This window comes from Mizuhopecten yessoensis, unplaced genomic scaffold, assembly GCF_002113885.1.
Source record: "Mizuhopecten yessoensis strain PY_sf001 unplaced genomic scaffold, ASM211388v2 scaffold11145, whole genome shotgun sequence".
In the NCBI taxonomy this organism is placed as follows: domain Eukaryota; kingdom Metazoa; phylum Mollusca; class Bivalvia; order Pectinida; family Pectinidae; genus Mizuhopecten; species Mizuhopecten yessoensis.
In genome coordinates, this window is record NW_018408902.1 from 601,126 (window position 1) to 628,988 (window position 27,863).

Here is a 27,863-nt window from a genome sequence, read left to right on the forward strand (position 1 = left end):
TGAGGTGAGAATTCCATCGGTGATTGTATTACGTCACACGACCTTTATTTTAACGTTACTCCAGGATATAATGTTGCCTCGTAATTGGCTACTGCCTGATTTATTACATTTTAATCATATTTCATTCATTAACACCTGAGACCTCTTTATTTTCTTTGATTCTCTGCTGCACCCGTTTTGGTAGTGTCTCTAGGCACCAGTGAGGATGGTTTTGAGAGCGTAAAACTGTAATCCCAAACAAAACTAAAACCAAATACATTATATCAGATAAACACTGGTGACAGATTCTCTATAAAAATCCAAATTCCTTCTTTGTTGTTAAAAAAAGGTCACAGTCTCTTTACAAAAGACACAAATGAAATATGTACGCAATAGAAAACAACACGAACATCATAAATTATCTTATTCAACAAATTGTTTTATTGTTTTATGTTAATTGAATGCAAATTGACTAAATATGATTTTTAACAATACGGGATATAAAGACGTTAGAAAAATGCTAATTATATAACCTTTTGATACACGTGTGTTTGAACAATTAGCGATACTAGCCACAGTAACGAAACCTACCAACCGACAAAAAAGTTCCGTGCCAACAAGCAAACAAGGACCCAACCCAGAGTTATTTCGGTCAACGCAAAGCGTTTTAATGACAACAGTCTGACAAAAGAAGCTAAGAAACCTGAAGAGTTTCGGAGATAATGTTTATGGTGTATATATATGTGCTTATGCAGTTTTAAGTTTCACGTGGTATAATAGGAACGAGACACACCACAGATCCGTAGGAGTACACTCCCTTTTATCAACGGCTAACACATGTTAAACAACACAGGCAACTAAGTTAAAGGTTAAAGGCTTACACATTGAGGAACTTAATACTTCTTTTGCGAGCTTTCGAAAACGTCTGTTTCCTTTGTCATGCAAAGAGTGTAAATCATAACATACATTATTGTCATAATCGCGACCATGAAACATTTGTTATTTGTACTCAGATATTTCTTATAAACCACATATTGAGATGGTTCTTTTTACAGAATTATAGCTGTTCGAAATTCGAGTATTAGAAAACATAAAAGAACAATCGAAAACTGCATGTAGGAGTCGAACTCGGGAACTTTCCGCTGCCACTATTACACTTTACCAAAGTTGTAATCCAAATATAATGAATGTGGTCATTTAGATAGGTTATGAATACACTGATGAGGGAATTAAAAAACATCTCTTTTTGTGCGTATATATAAAAAGGAGAATATGCATCATCGAGGATACGCTCAGAAGTTCTAAAAAGTTGAACCTTTTTTGCTATTACAGTAGCTAATTACATTTTATGTATCCTTTACTTTAATGACTCAAATATTAAGCACGAGAACTGAACACAAGTTGTTACAGTGTAGCAGCTTATAAGAACTCCTTAAGATAGGCGAGAGTACAAATCCTTACTACAAGGACGGGAGGAACCGCCGCACAAGATGTCAAGATCCCAGTTAACGACTGGTCAAACGGAAAATGTCACACTCTTATTTTCTTATGACAATTCTTTTCAACAGAATCCAGGATTCGTCTGTGGAATACCTTTCACTGAGGGGCAGCTAGAATTATAACTCTAGCTATCTCATCACATAACTATGCCTGTATAATAATGACTGGAACCAATCGCGAAGGTTAATTTTTCGTAAATAGCATACACAGTGTTATTATAGCAATGTCTTCTAACATATGTTTTGAATTACGTATAATAATTGACACTTAAAATAATAAGTACTATAATACACAATAATGACACACATCTTTTACTAATATAAACCAATCGCTAACTTTTTCATACTAAATCAAGAGGATTCTGTGAGATGATGTTTACATCTTGAGCCTTCATGTTTAACGTAAATGATCAGAAACTATCATATATTGTAACATTTTATTCTTCAATAGCATGCCATAATATAATGCTACATGTCATTTACAAACATGTATGATATTACTATATCAATATTGTTTTCGTCTTTCGTTTATTATAAACATAGCTAATACAGTCCTATAGCCCGCTTATAATACAGACGTCTAGACATTGTCAGGTGATCTATCAAAGACATTACCTTTCTTCCCATTACAATTACGTAGTATAGCAATAGAAAAAAAACCACAGCGTCAACATAATAGTATGAAATATACAACAGCGATTACACACAAGGAAAAAATCATATTTTAAAATTCGATACGATAGATTAAAGATCACCATACTTTCCGAAACGTTTTCATAGACCTACAAACTTACCTTCGTTGTTGATAATAATTGAAGACTTTCATTTTTTCGCGTGTGTGTGTGTGTGTGTGTGTGTGTGTGAGAGAGAGAGAGAGAGTATTATGATTAATCATTCAGTGATACACCTTGTGAATGCTCTCTATTTTTGTGATTTAAATGTCTATCCTTCAGTAAAGAGGACCTCGCGTACTGTACTGTCCGTATCAGTCGCCACAAGACACACTCACAACGGAGTTAAGCGGGAAGGTATTTTTCTGTGAAATATAAGGCACTCTTCAAGTGAATGCATTTGTACGTGTATGTGCAGTGTTAAATTAGCTCTGTCGTCGGTATTCCGTGAAATATTGTAAAGGAAAAATCCATGAATATCAGTATACGTTACGCTGTTTCCAGTTTCAAGCTAAGGAATACTCCACCACACCTTGGTCACTACACCATACCTGTTTGGTGAGATGTTAACGCAGAATTGATCGATGGACTAACTTGGTTTGAGGTAGGTAAAGACAATTTACCCAAGTTACCGGGATCTGGTGATGTACCGTGTTAAATAATATGAAACTTTTAACTGACCTTAAAATGTTTGATTCACAAAAACACCCTTTATATGTAGAGGACGAATAGTTTTCGCCAAGCCTCCGTTGAGTGTATACACAAGTGAAATACCTGTTTAAAGGTTTATACACTGTAAAAATACCCGCCAGGTTGGTGTATATATATTTAAATGGTTTTATTGCAAACAATTTTTAGAAAAGGGAGATATTCTATACATATTTTCTATACAAGAGTATATACGCTCCATATGCACATCAACGTTAGAAGGTTAATTATAGAAAGTGACGTTAACGAGACCTGTCATATTTACGTTCTGTTATTGACAACTTACTCAAAGTGGTGTAAAAGTTATCAATACATTAGATGATTCATCCTTGAATCTAAAAATAACCTTATTATTTGTTTGTCGTAAACAAATAGTACCAGTTGGTGACATTTTAGACGACAAATGTCTCATTATAGCACGAATAAGTTATTATAACGGCGTAAGATACATATCCAATGGAGACATTCTAACTACGCAATATATTTGCCAACGTGACGTCAACTATGTCATGCTAATTAATTGATTTATTATCAATATTAGTCTATTGATTGCATGACCATTAAACATCGTACATTATTCGTACTTAGAAACTATAGGGAGTCTGCTGCCTACTGAGGCCGATACCAGGTGAGTGAAAGAAGACACAAGATTTTACAATGTCTCTAAAGGGGAAGGTGTGTGTTGTGACGGGAGCTAGTCGTGGGATCGGGAAAGGTATCGCCCTACAGTTAGGGAAGGCTGGAGCCATTGTATATATCACAGGTAAGTTACCTGTTCATAACCTGTATATATCACAGGTAAATTAGCTGTTTGTTATCTGTACACCATCACTCTTCCCGTAATAACCTCAACACCTGACATGATGAAGTAGGTTCTCGTGTTTTTAAGTTGTCTTCAGTGTTATTGATGATATGTTTGATTAAGAATGCACTTTAGAAAGGTTTGATTTCTCAGTTTGTGATATTGCCATCTGATTATCTGTATAGGCATTTCCGGAAGGGCGGACGTTACACTTGTACTTTGACATTATGATTATTTTATTCTGTTGTATTCTTGATAGGTTAAACATGTACCATGTCAACTGGTTTATTTATCAAAATTCCATAGAACGTCCATAGACTTTCTGCTGCATTATGTTGACTAACAAATTCTGCAATAACGGTTTCATAATCATTTTCCTTTATTAAACTAACAGGCAGGACCCTTACTAGTTCTGGTGACGTGACAGGATCTCTAACAGACACAGCACGGGAGGTAAACAAAAATATCCTTTATAAATTTGCTTTTAAATTTATTCAATTTCTTGTTTACAATTACCGATTTGAACTATTTGTTTGTAATTACCTGTTTGCAGCTATATGTTTACAATTCCATTAATACATTAGCATATCAACAATAACAAGGCTGCCATTACTTGTGTTTAAAGTACTGTGATTTTAGTTAGTGATGCTGTCAATAACTGCTTTATTACGATATGTTTGCAAATGGTTGAATTTACCTTTTGCATCTCGTGTTTACCATGACGTTGTTTAAATTACACTTTCTACCCGATTCCTGTAGGTATAGGAAGGAGGGAGTGTAAAGTAATTCATCTCTGTGATTTGTGACGACACAGGAAGGGCAAAATGAAATGTAATTAATACCTGTGATTTGTGACGGTACAGGAAGGGCAAAATGTAATGTAATTAACACCTGTGATTTGTGACGATACAGGAAGGGCAAAATGTAATGTAATTGATATTGTGATTTGTGATGATAGAAGAAGAGTAAATGTAAGGTAATTAATACCTGTGATTTGTGACGATAGAGGAAGGGCGGAATGTAATTTATACCTGGCGATTTGTGACGATAGAGGAAGGGCAAAATGTAATGTAATGTGTACCTGTGATTTGTGATTTGAAAAGGTAGAAGAACGAGGAGGCCGATGTATCCCTGTACAATGTGATCACTCGAATGATGACGACATTGTTGAATTGTTCGACACCATTAAAAAACAACAAAATGGTCAGCTGGACCTGTTGGTCAACAATGCTTACGCGGCCGTTAAGGTATGACTGATATATGGAATTATAAATTATTAATAGGGTAAGAACAAAGAGGGAGGGACGTGTTAAAGGATAATCCATTGTTGTTGGTTATCAAACACGAATACTGTAGATTACTTATATTACTATTCTACTGTAGATTTCTCAAGTCACTATTTCACTGTAGATTTCACAATTTACAATTCCACTGTAGAATTCTGAAGTCATAATTCTACTGCAGATGATTGATCAAGTTAACAATCTACTGTAGATTTCTAAAGTAATGTATTGTATGCCTCCTTAATTTTTCGAACAAGTATTTCTGTACTCGTTCACCAGAGATTCACTTTGCATTCGCTCAACGTGTATATCCCAGTTATGCACAAACAACTGTTAAGCTTCGATAACAAATTCAAGTTCCATGCGATTTTACGATCAGATAAATCACATGCCAACTATTAGTAGTTGCGATATAAACGGAAAACAAACATATGCAATAATAGTGTTGAAATATTTTTCTATATAGCATTACCGACATGTATATATATAATATTTAACAACTAGAACATCACAATATATGAACCATTTTATTGAAAGATCATCAATTGAAATACTTTTATCTGATAAAACTTCAACTGATCTAAAAGAAATCACATTAGTATGGACATGGTGGTATATCCCGTAAGATAGCATCATCGTTTTGACTCATATTGACAAATTCATTAAAATCTAATTCATATTGCAAATGCAATCTTCTCTGGTAATAACTGGCGCCAAATCTGTTACAATTCTTGATTCCATCGTCAATTTACTCTACACAACTTCTTTTAATAGATGATATCCGAAAACAAGGGGAAGTCTTTCTGGGAACAACCCATGTCGATGTGGGACACTGTTAACATCGTCGGACTGAGGTAAGGACATGACCAGTTGATCGAAGCCGGACTAGATCTACCCCTAGTATCGCTGTTAGTTGAAGTGTTGTTATTCATCACCAATACTGACTTTTGTATAATTTCATAAGAATACTATTTGTATACAAAAGAGATTCTAAAATTTGTGCTCGTTGTACATCCATTATATGTAATAAGCGTCATTTGTAACATAGGAACGAGTTTGAGATCCTTTTTCTCACATGCGTCACGCAACTGATACAATTTGCCAGAAATTTGACCGCAATAAGAACAAATACAACCACATTTTCTATTCCTGTGATCATATGACGTTATCGCGTTATCATATATGACGTTACCACGGCTGATATAATATGTGATATTATTTATTAAAATTGTAAAATTGGTAAATAATTATTTGTACGTAAAAAACACGTAAAGCTGCACAGCCTTTAAACAACCTGGTCCATTTCAAAACTAATGCTGTGTTCCTTTGCAAATATTCACCGATATGTTGATGTTTAAAATTTTCTGCTATGTGATATTCGAAACTAAAACATCAGGCTCCACGTCTAATTTTTGACAACTTGTAGAACAAAAATACATGACGGACCAAATTCCACATACCGTTCCTCGTGTTTTGATTTTTACTCTTCTATCTGTTATGCACTCCATCACACTTGGAGAATGTTTTTCTGTGGCCCGTCGGTTGATAGTTTAACGTTTTGTAGACATCAATCCTGAGATAACGCAATCACTTTAACATAGTTTATCATCCACGTACAGGGAGGACAACGATGGGGGAAAGATGGAAGGGTGTATCAATCAGATTTTACCTTTCAATTTATACAGACGATTTTTACATTGGTTAAAGAAATACATTATCTTAATATAACCCATCTCAACAGTTGGCTATACAGCCTATTTGATTGGAACCCATTGCAATAAATTCTATACAAGGGGTGTTGAAATAGCATTTATCAATGATTCATTCAAGGAGATATGTGTGTGTTTCTGACTGACTGAAAAGTACGAGTAATTTTTTCAATGGATTGATTTTACAGTTATTGAGTCCTTGGAATTCTTCACATCAAAAACATAATTATCAATAAGATATTTGAGGTACTGGAACTATTTTTAGATTTTGCTTTCGAACTTTATATGCTTCTTCAGTTCTCATTAAGAGTCATTGATGCTGACTCTGTTGAAAATCCTTTTATGAAAAGTCTGATCACTTTGCCCATGTTCATAACTGACAAGAAGAAATAGGTGCCATTTCCTTTAAAACCTATCTTGTGCAGAAATAGAACAGGCTGATATACAGATTTTAGTCGAAAGAAACTGCGAGAGAAATAATACGGGATTACCTCCATTCTTATTTTCATTTTTGGAATAATTTCCTTTAACAATAACATTTCGTCTGATAGGAATCACATTTTATCTTATGATATCCTATCGGTTCTTATACCTAAACATTTTCCCTTTCAACAATAGTATCTAATCTTACAAAAAATATTTGATCTTAGAGCATGATAGATGATCTATGACCATTAAATTGTGATCTGATAACATTTCAATTAATAGCCTTTGATCTGATAATAACTTTTGATCTTATATCAATACTTACTGATCTCATTTGATCTCATTTGAAAGCTTATAGACGTTGATCTCATAACCGTAGCATTTGATTTTACTTTATGACACAGGAACCACTACATGTGCGCTATCCACGCGGCACGACTGATGGTTCCCCGGCGGTCAGGACTGATAGTCAATGTTTCGTCCGGGGGAGGACTAAAATACCTATTTAACATACCGTACGGCGTGGGTAAGGAAGCTGTAAGTGTCAACCCCTATCCAGAACTATACATTACCGGTCACTCAAGCTATTAAAAAAACTATAAAGCTATTACCGCTTACTCATCCCAACAACTATACCAATATCACGGCGGATGTATAACCGCTCGCTCTAAACCACTCTAGAACTATACTAATATTACCGTGCTCTCTTATCTTGAACAACATATATATTTCCGCTCACTTAAACCTTTTTCTTAAACTATACAAATATTACCGTTCATTCAAACTCTCATTAGAACCATTCCAATGTTTTCAATCAACATATTGTCACTCAATCAAACACTCTCTATAACTAAAAGACTTGTATCGTTACTACAAACAACCTCTAGAACTATACTGATATTACTCTTCAATCATACAAACATGTGAATGTCAAAACCCACTAATTCCTATATAGAGGATATCTAATGGTGTCTTCAGTAATAACAGATATATCTCACGATTGTGGCTAATATTTTGATATTTTTCACTCGTGCTGCGCAATCGTGAAAAATATCAAATATTAGCCACACTCGTGAAAAATATTTTGCGAAAAATATAATGAATAACTATTCGATTTTGCCGGTCATGCTCGGCTGTTTCTCCCCAACAGTGCGACAGAATGGCGGCGGACTGTGCTGTTGAGCTGAGGCGCCACAATGTGGCGTTCGTCAGTCTGTGGCCGGGAGCAGTGCGGACAGAGTTCACAAACCAGCTCTCACAGTCAGCTGATTCAGCTAAGGTACAAAAGTGTAAAACGTTTTTAAATAAAGAGATTAAATAGTGATGTGTTTCATGAAACTGCTTAGTAGCCGGAATTAAAGCACTATCAAATAATTTTAGTCAATACCTCCACAAAATAAGAATATAATTTACATCAAAAACATTTTGGAAGAAGTTGTATTTAACAAGTAACCGTACAATCTCAAACTCGTGAAAAATGTATTCTATTAATCAAAAATGAACTTTGAAGCATGACCAACACGTTCAAATAAAGATTTCCTGTGTTTTATAATTCGTCGACAAAGTAGCTGTTATGTATTGTTTCTGAATGTGATCATTTTGTCAGTCTTGACTGGCTTATGGAATTTGAATATAGAATTTATCATTCGAAAATATTAGTTTAATGAGAATACTAAATAGTGAATATGCCAGAAAACAATAACCTAATCAAATGTTGTCTTATCCCTGTATCTAAACTTGACAGAGATGGGACCTCGGTCACAGTACTAAATATGTACTATCGTGATTATAACTTGTATGCTGTTTTACTCCAACACAGACAAAGAAATCCGGAATTAACTTTGCTGAGGGAGAGACAACGGAATACGCTGGTAAAGCCGTGGTCAATTTACTATCAGGTACAGATTTTTTCTTAGTTGTGGAATGGAAATGCTACTACATTGTGTATTAAAGTACAATATTCCTGCAAACACTGTCCATATATCAATTAGATCAAATAATTTTCAAAACAATAAGCAAACGAGCAATGAATAATTAGGAGGATGTAAACGTATGTCATACCGACTCACACAGGAGGATGTATACGTATGTCATACCGACTCACACAGGAGGATGTATGCATATTTTATAATGACGCGCACTTTATATTGTAAGCGGACTGTTCAAATTTACCCTCAAGCACCCGGATGCTCCTTTAATTATGTGTACATTAAACCCGGACAGAGATATACAGTATTACACAGCATTTGAACTCAAGTGTAGTGTGCATGTAGGCATGAGTTCGACTCCTGCGTAAGAAGTTACCTGCACCGGATATCTAACAGACTTGAACATTATTTACATATGAACAAAAATTGACCATTATGATGAGACTACTTCCTGTAGAAGCAACTGTTTCGTTTCAACGACGTGATTGGTATAATAAATAATCTGTAGTCGTATACATTGATATTTATTTTCACATCAGAAAACACGTACGGTTTGATTTATATTTACGCACCCCCACACGCCTTGTGGTTATCTTTGAGTGGGCGTTGTTATTACGTATCTTTGTCACCTGTTAGTTGGTCAACGGGTGTGCTACTTGGAGTTGGCGTTGTTGTCAGTGTTAAGGTGATCAACGTCTGATTAAATTAATGGTACATTGGCTTCATATACAGTGGATTTTTTTTACATAGTTTTATTAATTTCATTTGGATAGACGAGAGAAAATATTTAAACAATAAGCGGTTTGTTCAACTAGTGCTGACAATCTTATAACAGACGTAGATGTGTATGTTCGAGCAATACGTTGCTGTCTGAGAAGCGCCGAATGCCCAAATTCAACAACGGATCTTTCATTTTTAATGTTGTTACAGACTGGTATATAAGTTATGTATAAAAGATGGACAAGTGATGTTTTCATCTCGAATCACCCAGATCCTATATACATATAACAAAAACTCTTGTGTATGGGAAACACGTAAATGACATACAATTGTATCAATTAAAAGTTCATAAATTACATTATATAGACGTTTGTTTAAATGAGTGTTTTCAAAGGAAAATGACGGAACAGACAAATCTTACAAATACAAAAGAATTCCAATGATACATTTAGAATTCGGGCTAGATATTATGAATAATAATAATTTGAGATTCTAATACAACATAGTTCGTAGGTCGTCTCAAAGCGGTTCACAAATAATTATCCGTGATCATATGGCCTTTGCAACCAGTCAATATCTTTCTCAACTTCCTGGGAAGCGTACAGCCGGAGCTGCCATTTCGGCGCAAACAGCTAACATTCAACAATTCTAGCACTGCCGTACCACGTACTCATTTAAAGCTGAGTAGACTGGAACAAGCGGAGTAAAGTATCTTGCTCAAAGATACAACACAGAGCCGTGCCGTGACCCGAACCCGCAACACTTCGGTCACGAGCCAGGCGTCCTACCACTAGACTACCGTGTCTCAATATCATTTATTGGTTTATACTTTTCTTCATGTTAAATCTTCTAATCTAATCGACGTTAAGAAACATGTCAAACAAAAGCTGTACGATAAGTGGAACGTTTTAAATTTTGCGATCGCGAACTTTCCCTTTCTTGATAGTAACATCCCTGCTTCAGCAAGCTACCCGTGTGTACACGTCGCATTTACTTTGTTGTTCAAGAAATTGCTCCGACTAGCATGCTTTCCGCGATAGATGACCAATGCTGACAAACATTTTACAACACAAGATTTCCCAATTCGCTAGTTAATGATGAATTTTGACAGGATTTATAGTCGCCATAAGTATATCATTTCGGAAATATGCATGTTCTTTTATACAATAAGAAGTTTTTTTTTTATATATATGTTCATTAGTTAGCCTTGTTTTTTCGTTGCCCCTATCATGAATCTCGCCATGAGGTCATTCCATTACTTTGATATGACCTAGATTTGCATGGCAGATATCGTCGATGAAGCAAATGACGCTTGTCCATAGGGCACACTTGGTCTTATTCTCCTCGCATTTCAATGTCATTTTTAATAAATACGACCTTTTAAAAGTAAACCGACATATTACGTGATATGTTAACGGGCAAACATGCATTAGAACTTCAGTATGGTCATCCTAGGATAATAGAGGTTTTCCTAAAACACAATCCACTCCGTCATTGAGTTCAAAATACAGTTTTGTTGATACTTATGTAATTGTATTGTTTTCGACTATTAAACTTAAATAAACATGAAATGAAAAATACCCTTTATAGGCTATATATATATAAGCATTATAGGATTGTTGATACTTAAATAACATTATAGATTATGAAAACTGAGTCTGCAGCCAAGAATTCATCATCAACTGAAGCACGTTTTAGTGCAACACTTAAAGTAAATCAATACCAAAAATCGGACAGGAGAAACGGATGATACTTACGGACAATTTTTATTGCGTAAAACACATCAGATTCAATTAAATCTGTAGTAACTGTCCTAGACTACTGCGTAGGTGGTCTCTAACAAGGTTTAGCTGTAATACATACAACATATCTATATTTGATTTTCTACTTCAGATAAAAACTTGATGAGCAAGAAGTCTGGTAAAATCCATCTGACAAGTGACCTGGCGTACGAGTATGGGTTTACAGACATTGACGGTAAAGATGTTATCACTCCATGCATGCATTAATCCCATTAGACAGGTTGTATGTTGTGTTCATAACTAAAGTAAATATTAATTATAGATTGGTGATGCTGTTCACTTATGGAGGAGTGTAGCTGCCATACTTCTACTTGTACATTATATAAGGGACGACCATTTTGTAGGTAAATCACACATCATCTTCTACGTCTGAAGTTAACAATAAATACACAAATCGAAGCGCTTGAGATATATTTTCTTCAGGCAATGCATTAGTATTGGGGCGTTTTTAATCATACTGCTTCACTCTCAGTATTCAGTACTTAAAACGTACATGTATACAGCGTAAACTACCGTAAAACAATCTTAAACAATCCGGAAATGTATACGACAAACGTGTTGTCTTCCATGTCCCTATCGTTATCTTTCATTCCCTCAGAAGTAAAATACCAAACATTTCTTACATGTTACAGCTGATTCGCTCCTCCTGACATGAATTTCTGTCGGAGCGATTTTTTTCTGTGTTAAAGAACTTGTTCCAATGTCAACATGACCTGATTTCTAAAATCTTATATAAAACGTTACACATGTAGACAAAAACCTGGATGACCGGATATCGTCAGCGTTTAACAGATTTCTTATTGTCCTGTCTCTAATTTTTGGTGTCTCCTTTATTATTGATGTACATAGTGTATTTCCTTTTGTTTTCATGTCTCATTTAATTTCTGTGTGGTATTTGTGTGTTAACCTTATGTTTTGTAAATCGTAAAAACTCACCCTGTCGGTAAAATAGTGGGCTATGGTGGCAATCTCCTTCCACAATGATTAAACCCCACAATAAATAATCTGCGATTGAGGTTTTATTCCAACCAGATGATGTTATGTGATATTTTCGTTTGTTTATACAGGCCGTCAGCCGCCTTCAATTCGCCAGCTAAGTTTTCTTCTTGGTCAGAATCCCAAAACTGCATGGATTGCTAAATGGACTCCAGGATTTCTGTACATACCGCGATGGTTGTTAGCTCAGGCAGGCAATAAATTCTAACTCAGTACGAGTAAACTCATAAGTTACAGTTCTCATGACAAACAACACAGTGTCATGTACTGTTTTATCATCACACGTATTTGAGTATATAATATCATGAATATATGGTCGACATTATACAGTTATGGACTTCAGGTGAGGTCTGTCATCCCTGTTTTACGGACCTGGTCTGAACAATATTCACTGAGGCCGGAGGCCGAGGTGCATATTGTTCAGACCAGGTACGTGAATCAAGAATAGACCGAAACTGAAGTTTACAATTATTTTTATTATATGACATTTTACAAAAACATTAATCCTTTTGCATGTTATAAACACATGGATGGCATCGACCATTTTGGAATCCCAGATTGAAGAACTTCAAATACAAAATAATATACACACTTCATGTGATATTTAATCTAAAGTAAATATAATTTGCACAATCGACATCATTAATAGCATCACATAGTGCAGAATTTGATGAGACAATTCATTTGTAGTTGAATTCAGGAGTGTGGTTTGTAACAGATTTACAGACTGGCTGGGGAATTACCGAGGCCTCCTTTTAGTAGCGGTCTTGGTTTTCACAGATGCTGTTGTTTTCTTATAATTATTCCATATATAAATTCTGTAATCACGTTTATTAATCTTAACAACAACATGTAACATTTATTTATATATTGATAATAATGATATATAAATTGAACAGGAGAAATCAAAATTAATAAACATGTTATAGTTTCGTTTCTCGGTGATAGTATTTTGTCGTGAACTACGAGGTTAAGGACCTGGCCCCAAACACGAACAAACAAGCCTTCTTAATTTTCAAAATTACAAAGTTCTTTATACTTGTTACTCCTCCTTCTACTACTACTACTACTACTACTAGTAGTAGTAGTAGTAGTACTACTCAAGTATTCTTACATGTGTTGTTTTGTTTAAATACAATATCAAGATTGATACATTAGATACTAGTATCATATGGGATGGTTTTTTTTAAACAAAACACAATATAACACATTTTGTAGTGGAAGGGAGATTACTCAGATTTTAGAGAGTGTTTTTTTTTTATATTTAACTTCAAAATGTAATTTGATTGCAAGGTAATCAAAGAAACAAAAGCACAGCAATAACCAGAAAATAATACGTAATTCGTTGAATTTTGACCAACTTCCCTTAGCTTAGTGACTTTTATTAATGGACTATCATCTAATCTTAGACAGAATCGCAGCAATATTGTCCAATTCTAATACATTTGTGTTTTGGTTAAAAGGACGATTGAAGAAGATTATATATTTTGCAAAGCTACATGTTTTCTAAGAAGAAAAAAAACAATAGTTTATGTAGCCTATTCAAGATAATGCTGCAAATCCTTATGTAATTAAGTATCTTTAAGAGTAACTGCATTCATAAAGAGGTCACAAGTAATAAGTACATGTTTATGTTGAGGGGTGGAAATAAGCGTAAAATCTAATGTAAAGTTATAATGCGCATGAACAAGAGTACGTTCCCGGCATTTTCAATTGTTAAATATAATGATGTTAGACATTGTATCTTTGCCAATAGTTGATATTTATATAGTGTGCCATAAGAATGTATTCAGCATTGAGATAGCATGTTATATGCAATTATTTTATTTAGTATTTAGGACACTTACGTTCGTGTGTCATGATTGACATATCTAACTGCAAACATGTAAATGTGAAATAGGTTTTATATGTTTTAGATTATACAACGGTTAATCAGCTGTCTGTACTCTATTTGTTGTTTTTTAGTCTGTATATTTTTTATATTGTGTTGTTGTCGCCATTGTTCAAAATTAAAGCAATGGTGTGGTACTTTACACACATGAGTCGGAGGGTTTAAAGATGAAGAAGCTCCACTCATTCTAGTGTAATTGATGTTGCAAAAATTAAGCGTCGTCGATACCGTATACGTCCTCATATCGAATCATTTGAGACAGGATATGAAACACGTAATGGCATTGGCATAAGACAATAACTGGCATATGTATATTATATTTATAACTTATTGATCTGTTCGCTTTAAAACAGAAAGATATATCCTGACCCCCAAAACAATGTCGTTGTTTGACACTGATGCAGTATCCTATTCAATATTTATTCACTTCATTAGAATCTTTAGATCCCTAAACCGAATAGAACCCTTAGTGTCCTAAATATCCATTTTACTTTTTATTTCTGTATCTACATGTACATGTAAGTAATTGAAATTTCAAAGAACGCTCGTTTTGTATTCGGTTTGAGTTTATAGTAATATAGCACCGATATTGAATGGGAAGGTTGACGAATGGGTGAATGGATTTTTATTTTATCATGTTAACACTGTCATGATGATTTGTTTTGGTGCCTTTTCAAGTTCCATTGTTTGTACTTTTTAATTTCCTTGTGTGTTGACGATCTTGTTTTTTTTGTATTTTCATTGGTTTTTCCAACACTACCATGCAGCCTCGTACATATAGTCAAAAAGAGTTATCTTTCCTTTCTTTGTTCGTTCCCGAAATTTTAGGAAAGAGGCTTGATTTTAACAGGCGTATACAAAAAGTAAATTGCTTCAAATATAATGTTAAAACGATTTCATAATACATCAGATCGTAATAAATCATTGTATTATATATAAATTAGATACTAATCTTCGTATTATAATAAATCATTCATATACACAAATACAATACACACATTTAAAAGCATTAATATTTAATAAAAAATACTTTTCATAAATAACATGCATACAATGTATGTACAGTCAAATAACGCAAGTCACTAAACCGCGTCAACAATTTGCTCCCAGCATTTTGTGCATAATCATAGCAAACTTCAGCGTTTTGTTACTCACTATCTATAAAAGTAACAACATCAGTCATCAAAAGGCCCGGAAATCACAGTATAAGCTCAACCACAAAATATCGCAAAATAAAAACGACGAAATGTTTTTCTTTTAAATTTTAGTGAAAATTATTACTTCAATCACGTCTATGTAAGTTCAAAATTATAATATAAGACAGTCAAAACAATACTTTTTGTACATTTTAAGCATTACGAAATGAAAACACATTCTAAGTCTTCAATTAACGGCTTATTAAATTGACAAGGTGTGATCCAGGCCTGGTTATATTATTGGGATTACATACATAAATATATATATATACAGTTGGACAGAACCCGGATGTTCAGCGACCAGGGCTTCATGCCACCTCGGAGCGTCCCGAATGTCAATAACTATAAACTTGACAATCGGCATTGTAAATGGACAAGCACAGATTCCCAAATATTCACAAATACGGGGATTTAAAATATAAGATATAAGTTTATGATGTTATATAATTAATATAACAAAATTATTATATTTATATGATTATGAAGTGGACGTGATATGATACCTGGGTAAGCGATATCTAGTATGCCTCTGTGTTTCAGTGACAGATTAAGTGACAACCATGAATTTAATTAAACTTTAACTGCTCAATGAAAGTTACAAATCTAATTTGATAGCAAGAATTACATATATCAACATTAAAACTACAAAATAACCACGGTAGGAAAACAGTACAAGTTCACATTAATTAGAGCTACATAAGTTCTAAAAACTATTCTATAAATAGACACGACTGACGCCTAAGCTTTGTCAGAGAAGAAAATGGCAATAATTTTGTCAGGTCGGATATCTGATTTTTCAGTACGTTGTTATTTTTTAAGAAGTCTGATATGATGTGTTGGTTTGAAGGACATTTGAATTATCTCAATAACATTGCTGGCTTTACGAACTTTACAGTTCTAAGAAGGCGTGTATATTGTATTGTTCGCTTTGCAGTCACATAGACATGCTATCAGAAATATTTTATTTTCATGGTAACATTTATAAAATAGTAAGCCAATGGTGTTATTTACAAAACAATTTGAATGGACGGTATAATCAAGAAAACCATGCAATAAGTTTTAAAATATGCACGTTACAATCCTTGAAATCATGAACATTCAATGTGATGTACTTTACAATGCCATACCTCATGAAGTAAGTTTTCAAAATAATATGAGCTGTAATCATGAAACCCACGGGTGAGTTTCAAATATTGTGCGTTAAGATCCTAGAAAACCAAGCGAAAGGATTCTTATGACAATGTTTAATCTTAGAGCCGAAGCAAATATGCTACAAGTGCTGTGAATGTGGAAATTTTCGCGTTTAGAAATGTTCGCATGTTTTGACCTTTTAAACAAATTGCGGTGTTGAAAGTCCTACTTTGGGATTAGATTTGCAACCTTTGTATTCTTTTTATATATAAACTATAAATGAATATTCACCTGTGAATATTTTCGCGCTTATTTTCGCGCTTATTCACTCAACACGAAAACGCTAAATTTCCAAACAGCGCAAATTTCCACTTTTAAGGTATTCTTTTCACTATGTGATTTGATCTTAGTGGATAAACCATGCTGTAAGTATTCTGATTGATATTTGTTATATTACTATGAATATATCATAATTGATATTAGATATTCTTAAACATGTATGTCATAATCTTAGAAACCCTACAGGTTTATATTCAAATCAACATGTGTGTAGTCCAATAAACGTTCGATATGTATTCTTTTCCATTATTTCTTTCAAACCAAATCCAAGATAAATATGGCATTGCTACTAATTTCCGTCAATAAACATGTACTGGTGTTTCATGCTACCAGCTACAAAATTCATGTTGCAAACAATACACTCTTGCGCAAGTATGTTTCACTATGATGGTCAATGTAATCATCTATTAATAAGGTTAAGAAATACAAGTTTCATTCAGTGGTTTTCTGACAATTGGGTTATATATCTCTGGAATGTGGTTTGTCAACATCATAAATACTGTTCATGAAAGATCCATCACGCATGTAACACTATGTCTACAAGTGGCATGTCTTATAAACAAGATATGTTTTTTTTATAGAGATAAATATATACCAAACAAAGAAAGGTTACATATTCAGGCAGTTACTTCCCAACATTTACAACATGGCGGTCAGGTTATGGGTTGGCTTGATCATAGATCCGTTTACTAATGCATGCTTCGTTACGATAGAAGACTTGGTTTTGAGAAAGTTCATGAAATGGAGCTGTCATGGTCGATGACGTCATATCATGTGCTTGTTCGCGGCGATCGGTGTCGGCATTGCGCGGCTGGAGGAACAACGAGTTGGTTTTTGTTTGTAATGAGGCAGTAGTCAGAATGGCGTCTCTCATTGGTCGACGCCGACGAATCACAGCTCCTGATCAAGGGGTATAACTACATGAATTAACAAATGCAAATAAAACGAGATAAACGATCAACACCTCAGAAATAGAGCGATCAAATAGGTTGCCCAAAAAAGTAAAATAGAAAGACAAACATTAATTCAAGCTTTGGGTAACAAAATGCAACTAGAACTGCACTGTCGAGAGGCATTATTCACAGTTCTCGAACACAGTCGTCAAATTGCACTGGTCTTATCAAGGATGCTGGCTCCTCTTTATCAAAGTACCTAGTTATCTGGCAAATTGTATGTATGTCTAAATTTCAAATGTGTAATCACATGCAAACAATGCAAAATGTGGCTATTGAAAAGATTTAATAGTTCGAAATGAAATGTAACCTTTTTCTATATTTTGTGTGAAAAAACAACAATTCTCTTTTTAAAACTGCATATAAAAAGTATTAATCAGTCACGTTCTCTTGTTTCCTTAACAATTAGATTATCTCTACCTCCTATTTTAAGGCGTCTAATGTAAAAAATAATAAGGTTGTCTCAATCATGATGTGTAATACAGGTTTGTTGTGAAATATAATTTACTTTCACATCACCTGATAATTTACCATGGGACACTTGTCTAGCAGATGCAATTCTGTATTTCTTAATATGGGCTGTACAAACCTAAACAAAACACCAATAAACATGTTTTAAAAATGTTAGTTTGTTGACAAGTGAGTACCGAGGTGACAACAAACCCACAAGAGAGTACCGAGGTGTCAAAAAACCAACAAGAGAGTACCGAGGTGACAACAAACCAACAAGAGAGTACCGAAGTAACAACAAACCCACAAGAGAGTACCGAGGTGTCAACAAACCGACAAGAGAGTACCGAGGTGTCAACAAACCAACAAGAGAGTACCGAGTTGTCAACAAACCAACAAGAGAGTACCGAGGTGTCAACAAACCAACAAGAGAGTACCGAGGTGTCAACAAACCAACAAGAGGGTACCGAGGGGTCAACAAACCAACAAGAGGGTACCGAGTTGTCAACAAACCAACAGGATAGTACCGAGGTGTCAACAAACCAACAAGATAGTACCGAGGTGTCAACAAACCAACAAGTGAGTACCGAGGGGTCAACAAACCAACAAGAGAGTTCCGAGTTGTCAACAAACCAACAAGAGAGTACCGAGGGGTCAACAAACCAACAAGAGAGTACCGAGGTGTCAACAAACCAACAGGAGAGTACCGAGGTGTCAACAAACCTACAGGAGAGTACCGAGGTGTCAACAAACCAACAAAAGAGTACCGAGGTGTCAACAAACCAACAAGAGAGTTCCGAGTTGTCAACAAACCAACAAGAGAGTACCGAGTTGTCAACAAACCAACAAGAGAGTACCGAGGTGTCAACAAACCAACACTTCGAACTCAGAAGTAAAAAACTAAGACAAAATATGAACAAAGAAAATATTTACTTGGAGACTCTTGAAAACGATACTAAGAGCACGTGTTTCGGTAGGACGAGCGTTGTCTGCTTCATCGACTTTACCAACCATGTAAATGTAGTTCACGTAATGTCACGTCTTCATATCGAGAACTCGGGTAGTGACTACACATTCACAATATACACTGTACACATGAGCAGATAAAAAATTTGACCTTCACATCGCACAAAGAAATACCATATCCCCCTGCTAGTTCATGATATCGTCCATACAACTTCTCTATAGACTTCATCAACATACATCTTTGGAAACTCTGTGTTGTAGATTGTCCGTCAATTAAAACGTCTTTTACCACCATTCAATGCAGTTTAAGCTGACCCTAATAAATAGATTGTTTTTGTCAAAAATGAAATTAACTTCTTAAGATTTTGAAGATTACTGAGAACCATGAACCGTTACTTGTCCGAAGTAGTTGATACCTACCTACCCTCGTTTAGCTTCCACGATGTTAGAGGATCTGGTGAAGTCGTCGCTGTTCTTCTCCGACATGTCATAACCACTAGGGTTCATCTTCACGCACAGGGACTTGCGTACTTGTGTGTGAGTCATGATGTGACCCAGAAATATCAGTAGGCCCTGTTCAAAGATAAAATAGCAATGATACGGTCGTGCATAATCAACAACGGCGTTAAACAATTATTATTAATTAAATTAGTTTCAGAAAAGAGTTCATAATTGAAAATATATTGCGAACCTGTAACGCTGCCAATATCACAAACAGGTACTGGGCCGCCTTTGATGTCCCGAACGTCACAGCGAATCCAAGCGACCACATCAGACCGAGGCATGGGATCAGTGAAATAGCTGTCATCACCTGCTGTCTGTTAGCACGTAATATACACATTAACTTTTATTTAATTAACACCTAGCCATTGGTTCCATCAAAAACAATACAAATATAACCAATTTTCAATGGCTTTTACAATGTCCTGACAAATAGCCTGTCGCTATAATCGACATCTAGACTCATTGGAGCCATGTTATAATTGTCACAACCTGTATCAAGTAATTTGGCAAAGTCTGATAAAATTCGTGTATCTTACTTGACTAATTCAATGAAAGAGCATCCTTTCTTTGAGTCAGCTCCCATCCTTGTTAACATCATTACGACGAAGATGCCACCATTCACCTGCGGACATAATTGTATGATGTTCATAATAAACCTTTCTGATACTTCTGCAGTATATTCCATTGTAAATGTTAATTATGTTGTGACCGGTTGACCCGGCACGTTCAGATGTCTGTAGTGAGACCGGGGACACAATTGGCGATCTTCTATTTCATATAACCACGAAACACAATGTTAATTACAACGCTTTTTTCGGGTTTAAGAAAACTGTGATAAATGGTAAAACGATTTTCAAATTGATAAAATAAACGGGAGTGAACCCGTATTTTCGTGATATAATACGCACCAACTGTATTGCCATAACTGGTCCTAGGAACGCCCATTTGGTGCCGTAAGTTGATGCTAACCAGCACCTGTAACAATATATGTATGCCATTAACTTAGCAAATACATGACAGTTTTGTTGGTCAGGACCGGAGATATTCATAACTATGGTGGCTAATTGGAATTCTTCTGTGATTCTTAAGCAGATTTTTGCTTGATAAAAAGAGAAATACATAAGTCTGGAAATAAAAATCATAATTATTATATTTACTTTGAAAACATTATTTCATCCATTAAACATTTGACAGACTCAATGCAAGAAACGTTTTTGCGTACAAATGTAAACCTTACAAAACATTTTATATATAATGGAATGACAAGCCCAGTGTGCATGTGCACGTGATCCTCCGAGACAATGTGTTATGCCGCAATAAAAGACTCGACGGAACAATCAGTCACATTTTATGCCATGTGTGTTCAAACGTTTTTATGTGCCCTATTTGTAAGAAACTCACAGTTTGTTTGTGCCATAGGTGTCACCTCGAATGACTGCTGTGATAGCAACAATGACACCAGGCGCGCCCCAGCACGTGAGCAGTATCCACGTGCGCTTGAGAGACTTATTCATCATGTGTTCTGACTTTAACTGCAAAGATGATATATTGATATCGTTGTAAATTGTCTACTCATACAAACAAAACATGATCTCTTCGAGCACCATCAAAATATTATATATGAAAATTACGTTCTCGGTCAATATACAATCATATTTTGAACGTTAGATTCAGCGAAACGTAGATCGAGTGCTGAGAATCACTATTTCACACAAAAGGCCCTTGTCCGGTTCAATGTTTATCTAATCAGTAGATTACATCCAGTGTGGGTATTGACATGTATGTTGGTATATACGATTTAGACATGAAAGGAACTCAATAATAACGTTATGTATAATAGATACCTTCGTCATCAAGTGTAAACCAAAACACAGGGAGGAGAAATGGACACACAGGAACAGGTAGTGGAGCAGTGAGGTCGCCGTCTTACATAACAACTGTAACAGATCCAATTACTAAGCCTTAAGGATACATTCTGATCGCCATAAACTACTTTTGCCACAAAAATACTATTATTATCAACAAGATTTGCATTACAGCAGGTTTACTTCTCAACTTATGTGTAAAATATTTATATATTTTATAACCATACTCTTACTTAACCCACTTTGAACATCTTTATGAATATTAGATTCAATTTAATAATCCAAACCGCCCCTGTCACCAAACCGTTCATTATTTTTCAACCAGTAATGTCGTTATTTCCAGATAATATTATGCTATATTAATCCATGTAATTTGATTGTTCTCAAATTACAATATCTGACATGAATCGGTAGGTCTTAACTTTTCTTGCCTAAAACGTTGAGGGTTCTTAACGTGTTATGTTAATAACATTGGTTGGTAGTGACGTGTTATGCTTGATAAACAGCTCTGAGGTGCTGATGGCGGGTAAATACGTGGTTCTTGGCTTGTGATGTTTGGAATATTTATGGTTCATAACGTATGGCAATAACTTTAAATTGTTTTATTTGTTGCCCGAGGAGTAAGACTGACCTTTTCAGGGTAGGTGTTTTCCGACCCTATGAAGGCTAGCTGTGCCATTACCATAGATATACACATATTGGTTATTATGTACAGTCCGTCGTTAGCAATACTGAAAAAAACAGGTTATTGTAATATCGACAACAAATTATGTAAAAAGAAATATAAAGTTTGAAATCAATGTTTTAATCATTCATTTTTTTCAAATGGATGTTGTTATTTAAAAATCATAGTTTGCCATTAAGTTTCAAGAAAAGGAATTAGATAACTGTATTTCTACATCACTGAAGGGATAAAGGGTGTGTTGTGAACCCTATTTACCAATATTTAAGGGGAGAAATCAGGTCGTGTGTTGATGATTTTATGAACTGACGACTTACGGGAGGAAACAGAGGAGGCATAGCGTCAACATGAGGCCTACAAAGGAGAACCCACAGCCGGTCACAGTCATCTTAATCATGTTATGTTCGTCCCACTCCGTCAACTGCAAAAGACAAATTGGTCATATCACATGATATATCACGTACAAGCAATGACGAACCGTGAAGCAATTTTGGACAATAACAGACATCTGATAATTCCATGAGAGGAAAACATTTGTAATTGTTTTGTCTTTTTTTCCAGATTATATTCAATCCCTTTATTTTTGTTTTGTTTAAATGTTAACGATGTTAATATGTTTTAAGAAATAGTGGTAATTCTTTAATGTGCCGTGAGTTGAAAGGGATGAGATGTTGTTAGTTTTGGTAATTTTTCGTTAGTAATGGTGGCAATAAGTCATCAATAAACAGTGATAACAGGTCGTCAGGCAGTGGTGGTAATGTCGTTAAGTTATAATAGTATGTTTTATTTGTCATTAATAAGTATGTTTATAAGTGATCTCTCGTAAGCTTAGCAGGCTCGTCTTTGCATCCCCAAGTTGTCGACTCACCGTGTTATTATCCCATTCCATCAAGAACATGTAATTCGCCATTTTTTTCCTGCAAAGAAATTAAGTCAGAGAAGTAATGATATATCCTATCTAAGTCAACAATTGAAGTAAATGATGAAGTGAAATAAATAAAGGTAGGAAAATCAGATTAAAGATCAAGGTTTTAAATATAAACAAGCACGTCGTGCATGAAGGTATTATTTAGGGTGTGGTCGGAGGAGTATAATCACTAACGCCAGTGGACCTCTATAGGTGTTCAGCACGCGCTACTATATTTACTTTTCTGTATAAGTCGGCAGATGTCAATACCTATGTATATTGCCTGACTCGTAATTCTCGAAATTCTGACTATAGCACGACTAAGTAACACCGGCTTGTCACGAATGTACTGACATGTATAACGACTGTTAGTAACAAATCTACATTAGGGTACAACCGTTACAGAGGATGCATATTGACAGGTGGCTTGTGGTGCATCAGTGCTCTGGTACTTGCCAAGATTAAAAACATGTATAGCAAACAGTTCCTAATCAATTACAAACTCCTCGACAATTGTAGATGTGTTAGATACGTTGCGGATTGCATCAATTCTAATCCGATACCCCGTAACGTCACGCACGTGAAATGGGGTGTAGGGTAAAAAACAGTATCCCGTTCATGTGCGTGCATGAGTCATCCAGGGTAAGACAGGGTTGTCCAGGGTAAGACAGGGTTGTCCAGGGTAAGATAGGGTTGGAAGAAACATTCTTGCATACTAGACCGAGATATCTGCATTTCTGGCGGTGCTGGAAAATGTATCCGACCCACGGGTCTGGATCGCTTACACACTCAGACTGGCGGAGGAATTAAAGTGACCTTTCGGGGTCATGCTATTGTTCATGACGGCATTTCATAACGTTTTGGGGTCAGTCAGGGTCATTGACGTCATTAACAAATATTTCAATTCCTAATCAAGTTCGACTCTTGAATTGAGTTGGTCTTGAAACAAATTCAACATGAAATGCTTCGCAGTTCATTAAATTTGTTTCAAGACCAACTCAATTCATCACTCCATGAAATCGACCAAAGCAAGATTCAATCCTTAATTGCTATCCGGGATTCATATGCAAATGAGAAATGTACGCAGCTGTTTTTACGGGTTTTATGTAATAAGCCAGAAATAGAATCCATCCCTGATGTGAGGTATGGATAGGGTGATTCAAACCCTCGGATACAATATTGAGCAGGAGGTCCGAGGCTTTATTAATCCGACACCTCATAAGAGTTTACGTACATGACGTCACAATATTGGGGTCAACAATGGCATGACGTCACGTTATCGGAAACCTTCCGCTGCCGCTTTGCGGAAATTGCAATGCCTTTTTGAGAAAAAACCCTCTTTCATGACCAGGGATGTAGGGTAGAAAAACTGGTAAACAAGACAGGGGCTCAGAGCACCTCCTTCCTTTCGTGTTAATAAAGTTTTGTGAGTCCCTTCAATACTGACCTGTATGACATTTTCACCCGTACAGCACGTGTTTGATACATAATGCACGTGTCTACTGTACGTTACGCCTTCGTCTGATAGCGGCTTGTATTTTAATCTTTGTATTAGAAAATGTAAAAGCCACAAAATGATTGATGATGAATTGATCTGGTTCCGATATTGCTGTTCGCTTTGTACTGTTTATTCTGGGATCAAGTTCTGTCATTTCCTTAGAGAATAACTGGTTTTGCTGAATCTTATTAAGAGACACAAATATAGAAGTGTTGACTACACCATACCAGCATGGTTTTCATTTTCTGATGCTCTACATTTCGTAGAAATTGTTCTACTTTGCTACAGGAACTGATACAAGGCAAGCTTTCTTCTCCTATCATCATTCAATTTCGAATCTATTAAATACAAACAAGCACCTGTTATATCAATGTATTGATTGTGTCGTTGATATGAAGCATGTGTATGTAAAAGTTGAAGGTGAGAATTCGAATGCTGAAAAACGGAAATTGTACCGATTTGATAGCATAGATAGATACGTTTAAAAAAACTGTTTTCTTATTTATCATAACATGTAGATAATGCTATCATTCAATTACCGCTCAGTTATAATACTCACTGGGACATGTGTCCCAGACACGTAACTATAAGACCTGACAATAAACCATGGAAGAAATACACAGAAATACTAGAGTAAGAGACTGACTACGTACTGTGCTAGCATCAAGAAATATAATATATTATATAATTGCGCATACTTCCTTTTTAAGTATAAATGACAAAAAAGTCCTATTGGAAATAACTAAAACAATGAACTAAATCGATCTAACTACTGCCATCCCATTGAAATTAATAACAACAATGGTACACATGTGTATAGTGATAGTAAATAGACAACCTTTGTGAATAACAGATCTGATCTAAAAGGTTAAAACAATGTTAATGTTGAACCTAAAACTAATGAATAATTGACGTCAAAACTAATAAGATAAAAGGAAATTGTTCAAAGTTTGTGTTTATTTAATATATCTCTGTATAACCATCATCTTACGCTTCTGAGGCTAATTCTGAAAGTTTATCCTCGGAGTAGATAAAAGCTCAGAACATTATTTTTGACAGAAATAGTTTGCAACGGTCTACCTGTTTAGTTATAAAGACTACGCAATAAGATTTCTACAAAGCTGAATTGCAGAGTCAATTTGCCTTTAATTATTATTAATTGCACATGGTAAACTATTTGTTTTTCTTTGCTTGAAGAAGGGTCATGCAAATAATTATCCATGCAATTAAATCACCATAGTGTTGAATTCAATCATTTTTTTTCTGGACGACGAAATATTTTAGTGTAAACGAATGTATTTCATTAGTTACTTATTAAATATTGGATTTTCGCGTTCGGAAATGTTCGCGTTGTAACTTCTTAAAGTGATCACGGTGTGTAAATCTGTGTATCTATAATCAATAAATATATTTTCGCGTGTGGATATTTTAGCGCTTATCTATTCAACGAGAGAAAAAAGTATTTCCACGCCTCGAAAATTTCCATTTTTAAAGTACTTAAAATCTATACTTTAAAACAAACAACTGTCGAAAAATCAGTTCGATTTCCCCTCTCAACAAACCAGTGCTTAGAAACTAGACTAAATATCCGTAATGAATTCTATCCAATAGATTTATTCATATCCGATGAAGTGACGGCCTTATTTTTCTACATATTAGTAGGAATAATATTATCCAGGTAAGGGTCTTCGGGGCTGCTACATGAACTTATATACAGATTTAAATGTAAAGTTAGTTGTAGACAGTGTGTCGTGTATAAACTAAAGGTCTTCACGTGTAGACAAAACAGGTATATCGAAATGTAAACAAAACTGTAATTTGAACTTAAGATCAAAGAGACTGGAACAAAATAAAAAAACAAAATGTATGCAGAAAGTAAGGTCAGGTGTTTCATACGGCATATAAATCTGAGTCAGATTGAGGTAATGCAACGTTCTCAAAAAACGAACTGTGGTAATGACAACGGACATTTGAATACTTTTATTGATCAAATGTAAAACGATATATAAAGGATTTAATTATATATATAGCATATTTAAGATGTTCTTTCTCGTAAATATAATGTATTTATTGTATCATGTACTGTACCGACATTTGGTTCAATTCCTGTAGTATCAGATTCACTTGGAATTAGTATATATGCAGTCATGTGATTGTATCCTGCAATAGAGGTTCACTGAATAACATGTATACATACAACATTACATAGATTTACTGTCAAACAATACTTACCTGTGAGCGAGGTAGAGTCCTAGAAATATCCTAAACGAAATGAAAAACAGAGAACGATGCTTTCCTTTAAATAAGATACTTAAGGGTGGGACTGTCGTGTGTTCGATAAGTCAGTATGTGACTGTGATTAAGCACCTAAGCGGCTTTCCCACTGCTGGAGGAGGCTTAAATTCCGTCACTAATTGGTCCCCGACGGCACGCTACTGCTGATTTGGTGTAACAAATACGTGTATTGTTTTCATCATCATGACGTTACACGTATGAAGCAAACGTGAAAGATAGTTTTTTTCATTCATTGATTTAAAAAAAAAAAAATTCGGGGTGATGTTAATAGAATCGATCACAATGAAATCACAGATGCAAAAATATCCCAGATTGTGGCAGATACATGTGTAATTGCGATACCAAACGAATGTCATCGTTCAGAGGTTGACTACGAATAATCATTTCAGCCCCTGGCCATTATATTCTGTCTATGACTGTTCATATTTCAGAGCATGTATCGTCAATAACCCCACACTCTGAACCATAGACAACGAGAGAACATCACATTAGACGTCTTGGAACTGCAGCGCCATACGGATGTTATGACTGTGTGGACACTGTAGAACATTTCTCAAGTCTAGGAGGATGCAGGAAAACAAATAGAATGTCATTGTTCTCTCCTGAAAGGAGACGTAAACGCTGTCTATCGTGTTCTAACCACAATGCATTCCTCTCTCTATA

General features: G+C 35.2%; 2 protein-coding genes across 3 annotated transcripts; one reads left to right on the forward strand and one right to left on the reverse strand.

Moving 5' to 3' along the window:
• The first annotated feature begins 2,334 nt into the window (after positions 1–2,334).
• LOC110466789 (dehydrogenase/reductase SDR family member 1-like) lies at positions 2,335–16,569 on the forward strand. The gene is made up of 11 exons (XM_021523546.1): positions 2,335–2,506; positions 2,654–2,753; positions 3,446–3,620; positions 4,054–4,112; positions 4,763–4,906; positions 5,717–5,796; positions 7,482–7,614; positions 8,228–8,356; positions 8,897–8,975; positions 11,619–11,702; positions 12,595–16,569. The coding sequence occupies exons 3-11, from the start codon at positions 3,515–3,517 to the stop codon at positions 12,729–12,731; spliced, it is 951 nt and encodes a 316-aa protein (XP_021379221.1). The 5' UTR covers positions 2,335–2,506; positions 2,654–2,753; positions 3,446–3,514; the 3' UTR covers positions 12,732–16,569.
• LOC110466788 (adhesion G protein-coupled receptor E4-like) lies at positions 15,414–27,196 on the reverse strand. Of its 2 annotated transcripts, none has more exons than XM_021523544.1 (11): positions 27,138–27,196; positions 23,369–23,417; positions 22,818–22,921; positions 22,450–22,549; positions 21,798–21,890; positions 21,355–21,485; positions 20,862–20,928; positions 20,490–20,575; positions 20,141–20,267; positions 19,874–20,022; positions 15,414–17,980 (listed from the first exon to the last, which is right to left on the reverse strand). In XM_021523544.1, exons 2-11 carry the CDS (start codon positions 23,408–23,410, stop codon positions 17,851–17,853), a joined length of 1,029 nt encoding a protein of 342 aa, XP_021379219.1. In that variant the 5' UTR covers positions 23,411–23,417; positions 27,138–27,196; the 3' UTR covers positions 15,414–17,850. The 2 variants fall into 2 exon arrangements, with proteins under 2 accessions (XP_021379219.1, XP_021379220.1); XM_021523545.1 differs by having other exon boundaries at positions 17,894–17,980; positions 19,870–20,022.
• Between the last annotated feature and the right edge of the window lie 667 nt (positions 27,197–27,863).

Bases quoted from the DNA above. Each gene is read 5' to 3' on its own strand.
- LOC110466788 (XM_021523544.1), bottom strand. From the start codon at position 23,410: ATGGCGAATTACATGTTCTTGATGGAATGGGATAATAACACG. The intron at 21,891-22,449 runs GTCAGTCTTACT...GATCTGTTACAG, and splicing joins AAAACACCTACCCTGAAAAG to TTGTTATGTAAGACGGCGAC. The intron at 20,268-20,489 runs GTAAGATACACG...ACGTGCTAACAG, and splicing joins TCTTTCATTGAATTAGTCAA to ACAGCAGGTGATGACAGCTA.
- LOC110466789 (XM_021523546.1), top strand. From the start codon at position 3,515: ATGTCTCTAAAGGGGAAGGTGTGTGTTGTGACGGGAGCTAGTCGTGGG. The intron at 5,797-7,481 runs GTAAGGACATGA...TTTATGACACAG, and splicing joins GTTAACATCGTCGGACTGAG to GAACCACTACATGTGCGCTA. The intron at 11,703-12,594 runs GTAAAGATGTTA...TTGTTTATACAG, and splicing joins TGGGTTTACAGACATTGACG to GCCGTCAGCCGCCTTCAATT.